At 35.8% G+C, this 16,002-nt stretch overlaps 1 protein-coding gene across 3 annotated transcripts in view; it reads right to left on the bottom strand.

Moving 5' to 3' along the window:
• The window catches only part of LOC131041701 (uncharacterized), an 82,191-nt gene that overhangs the window by 47,580 nt on the left and 18,609 nt on the right, over window positions 1-16,002 (bottom strand). The window contains exons 1-6 of one of the 3 annotated variants that reach the window (XM_057974881.1): window positions 6,133-6,168; window positions 2,433-2,687; window positions 2,078-2,197; window positions 1,765-1,840; window positions 1,194-1,402; window positions 887-995 (exon numbers count right to left, since the gene is read on the bottom strand). In XM_057974881.1, coding sequence (XP_057830864.1) covers window positions 887-995; window positions 1,194-1,402; window positions 1,765-1,840; window positions 2,078-2,197; window positions 2,433-2,687; window positions 6,133-6,153 — 790 coding nt within the window. In that variant the 5' untranslated portion in view covers window positions 6,154-6,168. Of the gene's footprint in view, window positions 1-886; window positions 996-1,193; window positions 1,403-1,764; window positions 1,841-2,077; window positions 2,198-2,432; window positions 2,688-6,132; window positions 6,169-16,002 lie in introns of those variants that run through there. The other 2 variants (XM_057974880.2, XM_057974882.2) reach the window with 2 other exon arrangements.

Raw genomic sequence — 16,002 nt, 5'->3', positions numbered from 1 at the left:
GGCATCCTGTAACTTAATTCATCATTATTTTCTCTGCTACTGAGATTACTACAATACTTGAATAAAAACCAGGATTGCACTTCTTAGGATACACATGCAATCCACCATTTAGCATCCTGGACTATATCAATGTCATAACTCCATTGCTAATCTTTTGTGGATACTCAGTAACTCTCTATAACAATGCTAATAACATCATTTACTTAACAAGCCACTTTCTTGGACACTTGGGGTTATCTTTAAAAATCTTCGAACAACAATTTGACTTTCAGAGTCATTAACCTGTCCTATTTTTTTTGGCAAACTCCCCTTACAAAATAAGGTTTGGCTTAGATGCCATGACCAGGTTGTCTCTCTTCCCTCAAATTCACCCAAGACTTGCGCCTCGCCTCATCCTTTGGGGTACAGTACACCCAGCAAGTTGGATGCAGTATTTTACCCAGCTTCAACACTCAGTCATGTCTCCTGGGGATTTGAACCTGGGACTCCAAAATAAAATACCCGATGTTTTACCACTTGAGCTCACCCATTCAACATAACAGTGTCCATTTTATTTTAATCTGTATTTAGTTTTTTTCATGGCATATTTATTCTGATATATGGTCTCCTAACAGATCCCCTGCATAGATCTTAATCTCGAGAGATAAAGATTAGTTTCTTTATGTATATTCTCTTATATCACGCAATCTAAATTTCACTATAAATAGGCATGTGCTTTGTCAATCTCTACTCAAATAAAATGCAAGAAATAGCAAGAAAATTAGCTTTTTGGTTTAAACAAAATCCAAATGCTTATGATTTAAATGGAAAATCAAAATCTCATAAAATTAGGCCAATTTAAAAGACATAATCTAAAAATGGCTGCAAATAAAAATATATACTAAACCTGGAAATCCACATATAACATCAGTTGCTATCTGCATGTCTGGCACAATTCGCATCAATGTGTCAACCACATGTTTGAATTCACTAACTGTGTACTCACGCTTCATGACCTGGAATTCAAAACATGATTACTCAGCTCAGACAATCAGTTTAAATAAAATATATCACTTATTCAAACTATAAAGTTGTTTTGTTCTTCAACAATAATCGATAAATTCTCATATGCATTCAGAAGCATGAATTTCCCTTAAGCATATCCATCCCATTCAGAACCATTAATGTTTCCTGCTAGTAGAAGCAATACTTACATTCAAAACAGTGTCACTTCCCGACTGCACTGGCACATGAAGAAAAGAATAAACACATGGGTGCTGCAGTATATCAGCAATTTCTTCCAAGTGCTCAAGAATATAAGGGGGATTTGTCATGCCAATTCGAAGCATTGTACTCCTATCAGAAGGAAGCTCAGCCACAAGTGCTTTCAAGAGAATAGGCAAATTTACTTTGATATCTCGGCCTGCATTGATACACAGATTCGCTTTTGTACTTTATAAAAGCAATCTCCAATTATACTAACATAATGTAAATAAGATTTGTAAACAAAAGCTAGACTTGGCATAGGTCCTGACACTAATGAAATAGTTGAAAGTCTGCAATTTCTCACTCAAGTATGAGAATGGTCACTCTAAAAATTGTAACTTTCACAAACAAGAATATTATGTATTCTTCAAGTTCTCTTCCCAATGTTCAATTCCGGATCCTTCATGTCAAGTAGCTCTTAATATCTTTCTACATTTAAAAACCCAAACACATACAAATATCAAAAATCAAAGACCTTTTTGGTGTTTTAAAATTGATGTTGTTGCAAAAGAAACTAACCATAAGCTCCTGTGTCTTCACTGCTCAGCCATATCTCCTTAACTCCTTCAGCAATAACAGTTTTGACACGGTTAACCTGCATTTACAACCTTGAAATTTCTGAACGGTATCTAGTATAACAGTTCTGTAAATAATTTATTAGAAAGCAAAAACCTGCATTCGTTACTTCATAAAGTTCAACAACCAATCTCCTTTGCATCATCATATTCAAAAATTTAAAAACCATCTCATGAAATAAATATCCTTAGGAGCTGCATTAGAAAATGCTCACCACCAGAAAAACTAATATATAATCATAAGGATTGAAACTTACAAGAGTATCCACAGTATAACTCCCAAGATGCCCACGAGCATGTTTAGTCTTGCAGTAAGTGCAAGCACCTAGACAGCCCACATTTATTGGAAGGATTTCTACAAATTTATTCTTTCTTACCTGGCAAAATATTTGATAGAAAACCTTATCAATGTGGGAATCGTATTATGAAAGTTAAGGACAGCATGTTCTGTTTATTCGTCATTATTTCGGATAATTTTGGATATCATCATTAATCAACAACAAAAAAACCACTCCTAAGAAATGCTTAGCTTCAAATAACAAATTCCATCTATGAAAGATACAAATGAACATATTCGAATAGTATGTGTCGAAAATTACACTCATGACATACTTTTGGAAGATTAAGAGCTGGCAGTGTACTCCTTTTCAAAAGCCTGACTTCATGGCCCTTCAATGTCTCTTCAACCACCTCCACTATGTGATCAATTTGTTGCACTCCAATTACACTTACACCATCTAGCTCCTTCAAGTTTCTACTTCCTTGAGGAACACAGCCTGCTACAACCAGTGGCTTCCTTGCAGCTTTACCTTTATGAATCAAGGTGTCCATGGCAGATTGGCTGGGTGACTTCACTGTGCATCTGTACTACAAGCAGAAGGTTCTTTAATTATTAGACCCAAAAAGAAAGCATCTTTTTTAAATGATTCATCAAACAGAGACTTAAGAAAAAGAGTATATCAAACGCTATCCAAATAATAAGATTTTTGACAGACTCCCAAAAAGACATTTCTCTAACAAAAAACTTAACTGTTGTGGTTTAAATTAAACTCTCATGAAATCAAAGCAATGTTCTTGTTTTGTGTATTTTAGCCTTTAGTAATTTTACATTTGTGTCAATGAAATTTTTTTTTTTTTTCAGTACTAATAAAGAGGCATCTGCACAATAAAGTACCTATGTGATCTTAGGAAGTCAAAGTTTGAGTTTTTATATGCTCGAGGAACCATTAGTGAATAATATGTCACTTAATTATTATTAATGTGACTTTAGAGTAATAATTAAGTTGACTCGTTAAATATTGAAGCCACAAATTAAATATTATAAATAAACAAAAAGAGAGGGGAGGCAGAACTCAGGTTGGGCATTTGTACAAACTTCTATCACAATTTAGAGAGGTTGGGCATGCACCCACCTCTGGTTTCAAGAGGACAGTAATCTTCTTGGTTTTATTTCCAAGTCATTTGTCCTCATACTTGCTTGTAGCTGTCATTTCTGCAGAAAATTGTGTCTTCTATTTCCAGTCAAATTCTTCCATCTTTTCTTTCTGCATTATTTACTAAAGAGCTTTACAGTGGTATCAGAGCTGATTTCCTGCCAACTTGTGAGAGTTCTGGGATAGCAGATCTGGGGTTTCTATACTGTGTTTGATGAAAGATTTCCAGCTGAAAGAAATCCCAATCAATTTGACCCAAAATATATATCAGATCTGCATATACCACATTTGCAGACCAGAATATTTTCTTGCTGATTCAGAGCACAGTTGTACAGAATCAGTTTGAAAGGGCACAAAAACCACCACCACAAGTTCCCCTAAAATTTGGCCACGTCAATCATCAGAAACAGTTAGTAAAACAGTGTATTTTCTACATCATTTTGTTGGCAGAAAAATATACTTTCTGGGTATTCAAAATTTTGATTTTTAGCTCCTGTCATGTATTCTAAAATCTGGGTCCAGACCATATTTTTTACAGTTCTCTGCAAGTTGCATATATTTTCTATGTTATTTTGGGGATAAGGTAGAGCAAGGACAGCAGGATGTGTTTCGGGGATGGGGGCAGGAAGGAGCTCTTTTTTGGAGGACAGCAGGGGACAGCTATTAAAAAAATTGGGAAAATTTAAAAAATATCGAAAGGCACCAAAGATAGATGAGGTTAAAGGATATTTCAAATATAGAGGTGAGTGAGAGCAAGAAACTAAAAGGCACCAAAGCTAAATGCAGTTACATGATATGACATATATATTGATGGGTGAGAACAAGAAAATAAATCTCTGGAGTCTGAATAGGTGTGAAGATCCTTATAAGTAAAACTTGCATGCAAGAAAGGGTGCTGTCTATAGACACTCTTGAGTTACCACCCATTTCTTTACTTACCTACAGTGTGATATGATAGCAATTCAAAAACCCTCAAAATCTTGATTGTACTCTATTGCCAATATAAATCCATTTCACAAAACCTAATAGGAAATCAAGAAATAAAATTTAATATCATCCATTCATGGACAAATGCACTCAATGAGATTGGATATTTCAAATTGCATTACATTAAGACAGTGCCCAGATGCTGCAAAAAGCGATAAATGGATCCATATAGCATGATTTGGTACATGAGTAGAACAGTAAAGTACCACCAATCAGCAGGTACATTAATATAAGGAAGCTATCATCAATCTAGGTATACAGTTCAAGCAAAACATTCTAATTCAGACAAACACACCGAACATTATATTAAAGGATCAATCAACAGATTTTATCAGTCCTGAATTAATAAAAAAATATGACAACAATTTTTCAATTTTACTGTCCCTAACATAGGGAAGGATTATCACGCTTATATATCAAAAATTCACTTACAATGCATTACTACCATTTTTTATTATTTGAAAGTAGAACCAGTGATCTGTTTTGACTTCAACGTGGGAACAATTTTTGTACAATTGCAATATCAAGTAAATTCAGAAAGTTGTTCCTGTTATTTGTAAGGTAGGAAAAGTTAACCAAAAATGATATTCATTTTCAATTTGAATGGCACCACAAAGTTTACAATGCTGTGCTTCCAAGACATTTTCATTTCAGCACAATGTTACTAACTATGATTTCTTGCTGCTGAGGATCATTAAGATTTCATGCTTTCCTGCTCAGACTATTTATGAATATGGCAATGATATGTAAGATTGGATATGGCAAAAGGAAAAATTAAAAATGGATAAGGACAGATTTAATTTTTTTGATTTTTTTTTAAATTGACTTTATGCTGCCATGCCATTGGCGATGGCCCCCCAAAGGACGGCTAGCCATCCCCAAAGCTAGCCTAGGCATCCCCTGCCTGTCCCAAAGGACGGCTAGGCGTTCCCTGACTGTCCCAGTGACAGCTAGCCATCCCCAAAGCTAGCCTAGGCGTCCCCTGCTTGTCCCAAAGGACGGCTAGCCATACAGATTCTGCTGGCACTGCAGAACATGACCATCACCATGACTGCCACCTTGGAAACTAAGTTTGCCAAGATGAAGGTGGACTTGGTCCAAAGGTTGGGATCACGAATACCAAAGACAATTCCCTTGCAGGATTCACACTGCACTGGAGGCACAGATACAGGGGTAGGATGCAGGGACAAGGAGACACCGCATCAGTAGCGATGACTCAGTATGACTCCAGATAGGAATGAGTGGATTCTGCCTGTGATGTGAGATCAACAACTGGCTCCCAGAAATCAAGAGATGACAGATGTCATGAAGCTGACTATTGGAGAGAGTTTGAGGACCATAGATCCTTAAGTAGACATCACAACTACCATGCTTGTAGGTACCCTCAAGGTCATCAGGAGGATAGATATCAAGGTGTTAAGGAGAAGGATGTGACTAAGGTGATGCATCAGTGGATGGATAAGTGTCAAGAACCGAGTGTTATGTTCAAGAGGGAGATGTCTTTAACCAATTACTGTCAGTGGCGAGGCAAGAGAAGACCCATCAACAGAGGAAACTGAGTTTAATGAAGTTCCATATGATTAAAATAAGTTCGAGAGATACTTCAAGTTGTTGCCATGAGTAGAGAGGAGCAGCTTTCTTATGAAATAGTTCATCTTGCTAAGGTGGCATATGATTGGTGGCACTAAGGGACATGAGTCAGTGCATACATACAGGCAGTTCAGGAGCGGATGATAAAGACATTCAAGGTCATTCCCAAGCAATAGTATTTCATTGACCTCACCTAGTTGAGATAAACAGGTCCACTCCAAATGCATATGGGCAATTTTAGACAACTATCAGTTATGGTACAATATTTGTCATATGAGAGGTTAGTTTATATGTTTGCTTACAAATTCAGGGAGCCCCTTCATGCATTTGTACAAGCTTTGAGCCTATGAGCTTGGATGCTGCAATGACCACGATTGTTTCATTAGATGGAGCTCAAATATGATAGGGCATTAGAGAGCAGTCATCTGACGACACACATGAGGTTGCTAGGGTTTCAGCAATACTACCACAACCTGTGTAAAATACCATACTGATTGGAAGAGGTAGACCACCGTCACCACATGTTAAGCAACATCCATTAATTCGTCAACCGCAACGTGGAGTACATAAGCCTAAGCCACCAGATGGTCAGATTGAATAAATCAGTCAATTGATAAAATTCATGATTAGATTCAAATAATATAAATCTACAATTTTTGTCAATGTTCCACAAGAACACATTCCCCCAAATTCTTATTGTTTTTAGGGCGAGCTTGTCTTTAGGACAGGGGAACTCTAGGCAAATGCCCTTCCCCACCAGAATTTACAAAAAGCAATAAAAAGATTTATGACATTTTTAAATTTTTATATACAATCAATCAAGGGACAACCATCTTCACCATCTTGAGATAACATTGGGCATTTCATAAGAGCACCAGCTCTACGTGACGGGGTTGAATGTGATTTTGGTGTGACCAAGCTACTATATTTGGGACACAATCAGTTTAGAGGTTGTGAAGGTGGATTAGGAAAGGATCAAAGTAGTACAGGAATTCAATATGAGAGACACTTACACAATTGAGGGTTCTTGAGACTATACAATTACAATAGACAGTTTGTACGAGGTTTCTCGATGTTAGCAATATCTCTAAGCAAGCTTACCAAGAAAGGGGCTATCAAATGGGGTGAGAAGCTCAAATGGCTTTTCACAAGCTTAAGAAAGTGATATGTGATTGGCCAGTTTTTTCTAACCTAAATTTTTCCATTCCCTTTGTAGTGGAATATTATGCTTCAGGAGGGCGGAGTTGAGCAATATTGATCCAACAGGGGTAGACCTATTGCCTATGAGACTCAAAACTTGAATAAGGTTCAGATATTATTTGCTATTTACACTCCAAATATATAGGCAGCGATGCACACCATATCTCATCTCAAGCAATATTTAGTGTATGGGAACTTTGCACTTCAAAATGATCAGAATAGTTTTAAGTACTTTACAACACACAAGGATTTGAGCAACAAAAAATATAAGTGGGTTAACAAGATTTCTACAAATTTGAGATTGAGTGCATATGGGATAAGAGTAATTCAACAATTAACACATTAACACACATATCTATATGTCATCCTATATATAGGAAGGTTACAAATCGCAAGCAAAGACTATCGGTCGAATGCACCGAATATCCTTTTGCATTGCAATTGTTGGATGATAGCTTGGAGATGTATGGGTAGGATTCATGGTACATAGTCCAAGGTGGGTTGGTTTCGCAACTTGTATAAAAACCATATCTTTGTGCCACCTCATTCTCACTTATATATGATACAAAGATGTTGGCAGTGATGCATGCTTCATCTTGATTCAGGAAGTATTTAGTGTGGGGAAAGTATGTTGTTGAAATTGACTACAATAGTTTCAATCATAGAGCATTAATCATTTGGGGAATTAATCGGCAAAACAAAAGTAAAAGATTTTTGAAAAAATTGGAAAAAATCAGGGAAAAATCAGATTTAAAAAAAACATAAATATAGCAAAAAAAACAATCAAAAACTACTTTTTAATATATTTAAAGGCATTTCATAGCATAGAGATATTGTAAGCAAATATATTTATTTATTTTAAGATATATTAATGTAATATCTAATTTAAATCATTTATATTAAAAAAATTACTGTAATATTAATTATTAAATATTACAATAATAAACGTACAGCCTGAGTTGGCCTAGTGGTGGAGAACTTGTGCTCTTGAGAGAGAGGTCACAAGTTCAAATCCCATAGGGGGTAGGGTATGTACATCTTCTCGCCTTCGGCCCATTACCGATCAAAAAAAATATTACAATAATAAACAATATATTACAGTAATATATCTTAAAATATTAAATAAATTTGCAAAAAGATAAAATAAATTTACAGTATATTACAGTAATTTATCTTAAAATATTAAATTTATTCTAATATATCTTAAAATATTAAATAAATTTTCAAAAATATAAAATATAATTAAATTTTCAAAAATATAAAATAAATTATATTTTATATTTTTGCAAATTTATTTAAATATTTTAAGATATATTAATGTAGTATATTACAAGCAGTAATATATTTTAATAATCTAGATTAAAAAATTAAATGCATATTTAAAATTTCCTAAATTATTTAAAAATTACAGTCAAATAAATTTTATATGATTGAATAAAAATTTTGCAAACATTTAGAAAAATAAAAAATTTCATACATTCAGAAAAAAATGCAAATGATAAATTTCTGTTAAAAACATAAGAACGGATTTCGATAAATTTTCCATAAATTTCTGAAACACAACAAGGATCTCTGTAACAAAATAAAAATTCTGAAACAAACTAAGAATTTCGATGGAATATCGAATATGAAATGTTTTTTAGATTCCTAGAATGCCACACGTTCTTCCTCCAAATTCCGACTGTGCATTGCATTGCTTCCTCAAAAAACCCTTGTGATTTCTGCCGATTTCTCCTCTTTGGTGACCAGGGATACTGTAAATACATTGTGCAGCATGCTTTATAGAATGTTCGCAGCGTTTTCTTACCGTTTTGCAGTCATTTTATAGTTTTCTAGCCCTTTTTAGGGATCCGATTATTTATGTGATTTTCCTCCGATTAAAACACAATTTAAACCCAAGGAAATTGTGGAAAAATTGGTCAAAATCAGGACCAGCAGCAATTCGCAATTAATCAAGACTGATCGCGATTTATTCCAGACTATTGCTTCTATGGTTTCAATTACTTCAAAACATAGAAGGATTTGACCAACAAGTGGGTGAGAGAGATTCATTCTTACAATTTCAAGATTGAGTACATATGGTGTAGGAGTGATTTCAGCAGCCAACGCAATATCGTGGGTGCATATTTGTCATGTTATTTATGGGATGGTAATAGATTTGATGCGAAGACTACAGCTGAGTGCAGCAAATATCCTTTTACATCACATTTGTAGGATGGAATCATGGAGATGGATGAGTGGGTTGACTTACATGGTGTAGGTTTTTTTGTTTAAACAACCATATCTAAACAGGTTTGTTACCACCTCCCCCTACTCCTAAAGGAAGCAGTCATCAATATCCATGGATTTCATTACTGGGTTGCCTTCTGCTAGAGGAAAGGAAGGTATTTTGGTAGTGGTAAGATTGACTAACAAAGTAAGCACACATGTTTTGAATGGCTGTCAAGTGCCAAGTGTATAGTTAATAGGTGGTAAATGTGTATTTTCAAGAGGTCTTTAGACTTCACGGTTCCCCTTATTCACAGTTAGTGTATCAGATAGCTAGTGGTTATAGAATTGATGTCAATTACAAGCTATCACCCTTAGACATATGGGTAGACCAAGATAGCAAATAAGTTGGTCGAGGGATATTTGAGATGCATGCCACCAATCAATACCAACCATGGGTCAAATGGTTGTTTTTGCGGAGTATTGCTATAATACTACCTTCCACACAACTATACAGATGACAACTTTCTATGTGCTGTATGAATATGACACTTCTTTAGCATTTGATCTTATGTTACCTAGAGCTGAGAGCACCTGCAATGGAGGGTCATTCAAGCAGCAACACAAAATAATAAAGGTCATTAGAGATCATATCAAGGAAGGGCAAGTGAGATAGAAGTTACATACAACATACATTTTTTTTTTATAGTTTTCTACTAGCAACATACATTCAAAGGGAAGTCTACCAATCTGATAAAACCTACTTAGTACTTCGCAACCCAATATTAAAAAAGGTAATTAGAGATCATATCAAAGAAGGACAAGTGAGGTAGAAAATAAATACGAACTGACATGTAGTGACCCCACTAAATGCACAAATAAAAGACACGAAATACATCCAACAGCAATTATACTTATTTATTTTTATAGATTTCTACTAACAACATACATTCAAAGGGAAGTTACCAATCTAATACAACTTACTTAGTACTTCAAACTTACAAACTCCATGGTAAATGATATGTTCTACTCCTAACAGTTTCCGTCCACAAGATGATAGGCTCACACCTGAAGGGTAGTATCTCTAATGTGCACAACTCCTATAGCAATGCCACAAATACCAAAATGAGAGTTCAACATTTGTAAATTTTCCAAAAGTGCCTTCTCTTCTTCATTTTGCTTTGATTTGTAGACACAACTCCCATTGATCATAAATCATGGGAGGTCTACCACAAACAGTGACAACTAATTGACAATTAACTTCCTCGAATGTAGGCAGCTAACTGAAAAACACTCCCTCAAAACTACCAATCCATAATCATAGGCAATCACTCCTGAATTGGTGGCAATTAACTGGTTAATCCACCCCTTAATTAGTGGTGTTAATTGATAGGCACTGAATATTCAACCATTGATTAATTGGAAGACACAAATACTCAGTTGTTGCTCAACTGGAGGACACAAGAATCAGCTGCCTTATTCCTAAAATACAACATGCTTTTCTAATTAAAAACTGAAAGTACCTACAAGCTAATTCTATGCTGACAATCCATTCGCTAAATAGTTGTGGATTGAAAAGAAATACAGAAAAAATCCTCCTTCCAAAATTTGTTTGCCCTGAAGCAAACAAAGTTGGATGATCTAAGATGTCAATTGAATCCCAAGCAGCATCCTACAACACTCTATATTATGCCTACTACTGATTCCTCATCTTTAGCTCAACATATTTTGTTCTTTGATGCATCAAGGGTTTCTTCCAATGACTTGATGAATTGAACATCTTTACCAAGATACTCAAGCACAATTCATCTAGTGGAGTTGAAGTATTAGTTTTCAAATCTTAATCATGTGTAGTTGCCCATCCATTTAGAGAAGCAAATTCCCCACTGCCAACAAACTCTTCCTTATGAGTTGCTACAATTGTTTCTACTACCATGGACTTCCAAAGACATAAACATGCATTTACAGACCAATTAGAAAACCTGACTTCTGGTCAATCCTGTCTACATTGCTAGTTTAATTTTATCAAAATCCTTAGGATACAGATGAAGAAAATGCTCAAACCAAGATCGTAAGATAAAACTGATCATCGGCAAACCTCTATGTGGTCTACGTTCATGTTGTTGAATCATACCTAGTTGTTGAAGACCTTTTCATTGTTGCAGTTGTTGACCCATAAACTACAAATGAGAAGTCTGATTTTTTGTGGCTTGCTTGAGATCGAGTACCTAGCTATTCTGAGCTCTAAATCTTTGTCAACTAGCACTTGCCTTTTTTCAGGAGAGCGTGTTGGGGTTCTATTGTATCTATTTTTTGTAGAGTGTTTCTACCTTGTAATGACATGGTGTTCAACTATTCCAAAAAAATCATCCTTTAATTTGAAGGGTTATGCAACAGGCAATCAAAGTGTTTTACCTTCGATTTAAGAAAGAATTATAGCAATATCTAGATTGATAAGTAGGAGGTATTTTCCACAGCAAGTCAAACTATGATATTGCTATCAGGGTTCAACGATGTAGTTTTTGAGTCAAACTCATTGACCCATGTTTCATGAGTAGTGGTTCACAAGAACCCATCTCTCATGAGAATGAATGGTCCACTTAGCACCCATTGCATCTAGGTGATGCTCATAGGGGTGAAGCATTGAAAGTTCCCAAACTCGCCACGAGTCAGGCGAGTTCGCCGAGTTGGCGAGTCGAGCCAAGCTCGGCGAGTTTTGCTAACTTGGGACTCGGACTCGGCGAGTTTTGACCATAACTCGCCTGACTCGCGAGTCAAGCGAGTTATGGCAAAACTCGCCGAGTCCAAGCTCCAAGACTCGGCCACGATAGGTCAATGTTTTGACTTGTTTGACAAGTTTTTCTCTCCCTCAGGATTCATTTATGGAATATAACATTTAAGTATAAGTGACATTTCCTTATGTCTTTTCTCTTTCTTATACTTTAAGTTATATTCCATATATATTGTCAGGATGTTTGAGAATGGTTTCAAACCTCCATGAGTTATAATGCAAAATCTAGTTTTTGGAGGATCCTTCAAATTTCCAAACTTAGTCAAATTTCAGGCAATTTCAGGATCAGGATGACATTCCAAACTTTTAAGGCGAGTCCACTCTGACCTTGATGTAAGGGACGAGACCTAGGAGGACACTATGCATTCAACCAAGGTTTGATTTAGCAACTTGAAGCGTGACCAGATAGTACACAAAAACCCTAGGAATGATCTAAATAACCCCTAATCACTCAACTGACCTAAACTCCTTCACTCCACCTTGAGGAGATCCACTTGAATTGATGACCTTTGAGAAACTCAATCCCTTCAATGCAAAGGCTAAGACACTAAAATGACCAACAACAAAACTGAAAGAGCTAACCCTAGAAAGCAAAAAGTGGGGGTCTTCATTTGCAATGGGACGATGTGTGAGTACCTCACAACAGGGATGTTTCTTAAAATTTTGAAAAAAGAGGGTGAGTTGGAGACATTTCCTACCTATCCCCACATCCCAAAAAATCCCCCCATGGGGCACAAGGTTATTTTTGGCAAGGGACATGTCTCTGAGGAGCATAATTTCAAACCCTTATGGCCTCACAATTCCCCCTTCCATCCAACATATATATAGCCTAAAAACTAAGAGGTCCAAGAAAGACCAAGGTCAACTATAGTCCCAAGGTAAAACCTAAGTTCAACAAGCATGCTATTTAATGCTACCATAAACTAGCACTCCTTACAGTTTCCAAGTGAAGATGTTCATGATGTCTCATGTTGGTGCTCCCAAAATTTCAATTTGGCCAGAGAAAATACTAAACAGAAGCCCCAAACAAGTAGATACTCTACCAGCATGCCTTTCATGGCATAACAAGCTAGCACACATTATAATTGGGCTTTATTCAATAATGGGTGCATGAAACAAGTTTAAAATTGTTAAAAATCTCTTAATTTCAAGGGTTTTTTTATTTTGCCGAGTCATTGCCGAGTCGTTGTCGAGTCATAGCCGAGTCACGAGTCGAGTTGGCCTTGCCGAGTCAGAGTCTGGGAACTTTGATTGAAACTTCCTGGGAGGTCACCCATCCCAGTACTACTCCAACTCAAGAGCGCTTAACCACAAAGTTCCCTCCAAGGTTAAACCCACTTAGCTTGCAACCCCATTTGCAAAACCTTCAGCAAGCGTTGTGCCTTATGAACTATTCATTATAGAGCCCCCTTTAGCTCATCAATTGATAAGTAGGAGGTATTTTCCACAACAAGTCAAACTATGATATTGCTATCAGGGTTCAACTATGTAGTTTCATGGATTCTCAAGATGATTATTTATGGAACAAGAATCAACTAAAACATCCTTCATAGATTTGTACCCACCAACATAGCTAGCTTGATTGATCCCACCCCACCATAGCGTGTTCCGTTTTTGGGACATCCTGATTTTGCCTAAAAGAATTTTTTTTTAAATTAATGATTTATACCTAAAGGATTCCATCTAAGGGAGTTTGATTGAAAGAAGTTAGATCAAAATTCATTAGATCAAACTCCCCAAGGCTTAAATCAACCTCTTAATAGGGTCTTCTCTGCACCTATCAAAATGCTATCAAAAAGACATTTTTTCTTCAACTTTTTTGGGATCAAATGAAGTCATTTACAAATGGCATTTTGTAAGTACACAGCCCTTATTATTAGCTTATTAAAATTATAATATGTCATTACCATTAGCTTCCAAAAAGTATAAAACGTATTATGTTTGTTTTTTATATTTTTATTTTTTAAATTTATAGGGAATTTAAGTCCATGACTAAAATCATATAGGTCTGAAATTTTAGTTAGTACAAATTTGAAATTTAATTAAAAAATAAAATACTTAATAAAAATTACCCAAAAATATTTGTGTACTAGATATTGAAGTTAATGGCCTAATTCAAAAAAATATGACAATTTTATTCGCAATGAAAGTTATGCAATACGAAATAATATCACTCACTAAAAACTGATATGAAGATAAAGGATCTACATAGAAAATGCCACAACTCATTAGTTTTTTACAACATAGAAAAAGCCACAACATGTTAGTTTGATCTGAAATGACCCACACCAAATTTCCAACAACTGTATGCACAAAATAAAATATCCAACACAGATCAATAACAATGGACATCAGATAATCTAAACCATTCTAAATAACCATGTAATGATTCATGCATCTATTCAACATAGGAAAAGAAACTCGGTCCCTTGCATAGAATCACATAAACTGGTCATAAGGGAACCAGCACATTAGATATCATGCTATTCTGATTTTTGTTACTTTGTGCAATAAAGAACACAAATCTTCAATGATGCCTGTATACACACCAATGTTCCAAACCCGACTATGCTATCCACGTGTCTTCCTTTATCTGTCCAGCATCGATTAATCTCAGAGATTGAATTCATCCAGTTCTAGCGTGCTTGCTTGGTTCAACTCCACCTTAGCTCATAATGCCTTTCTTGCTTTTCTGGTGTCATTAGACACAAAACAAAGGAGGTGCTTGTATACCACAGAAAGAGGAGGTGATATTGTGAGTCTCACTCCAGATGCATGCTCCCAGTCCTTGTCCACAGTGACCATAAACCACTCAGTTCCTTGTAATCTCCTCCAACCTCAAACGAAGTCCAGCTTGCAATATTACTCGGCTCAGCTAGTGGAAAGATTCAATGTAGTGAGATGAGAAAATATCTGGGCATGGGTAACATCCTACCCAGATGATGCCTCCTAAGGTTTTTGTCTCAGAAGACAGCAACATTCATTGAAAACTTTTGTAGTCAAAATTCTTCCAGGGTTTCCTTTGAGAGATTGAGCCATATAAAGTACACCACGAATCCTCAGGTCAGCCCGAGGGTAAAAGGCGTTGGCCCATGCACAATCGATAAGAAAATTATGTGATAATACTCATTTATTTAATAATTCACTTATTATTTATTATTTTATTTAACAGTTTATTATTTTTTATTCAAAACAATTGGCGAATGATAGAGGTGTTTACAAACACCGTCGTTTGAATAGCTAACCAACCCACCCTATCAGGAACAGCACAGTATCATCCTTAAATTCTTGACCGTTTGTTCTCTATAATTAACACTAATTGAAAAATGTTAAAAAACGCTAATTTTGAGCATCTCACTTAGGCTATAAAGTTGAGCATACTGTTGTGGGATCACCCCTTGTAAACCATTCTCACATGGCACTGGTCCTGTCTTTTCAAAGCTTGATATCTCAACAAATGTTTCTGGAGCATTGTTAGCAACCATTGGAGTATCTCTTCCAAGTATTGAATCTTTACATTCAACATGCAATGTGATTTTCTTCTACATTAACTCTCTTATGTTATCATTTTGGCCTCTTCCACTATGAAACCTCATCCCAAGTAACTCCAAGCAATTTTCAAAACCTACTACAGCCTTCATGTCTTATGATTTCCCTCGATACTTCATAAAAGGGTGTGTCTAACTCCTCCGACAGATTTGGATTGCTGCAACTTTTGTTCCAGTAGCTCAATCATTCAATCTTGGCTCCTCTGAATTCCCATCAGTGTATAAAAAAGATCTGTCCCCTCTCATTTTGTCAAAGACTATTCAAATTCTCTCCATAGTTCACAGGCTAGCAGGATCACAACTCTAAAGTCTAATACCATTGTAGTAACCCCTACCAAAGAAACAGATTATAGAAACAAAATACTCCAACAATTACACTTTGTTATAAATTTTAATAATTTCCTAATAACAACAAAGATCGAAAG

This window comes from Cryptomeria japonica, chromosome 11 (genome assembly GCF_030272615.1).
Source record: "Cryptomeria japonica chromosome 11, Sugi_1.0, whole genome shotgun sequence".
Taxonomy (NCBI): domain Eukaryota; kingdom Viridiplantae; phylum Streptophyta; class Pinopsida; order Cupressales; family Cupressaceae; genus Cryptomeria; species Cryptomeria japonica.
Note: the sequence above shows the minus strand (reverse complement) of the source record. Positions and strands in the feature narration are given on the sequence as shown.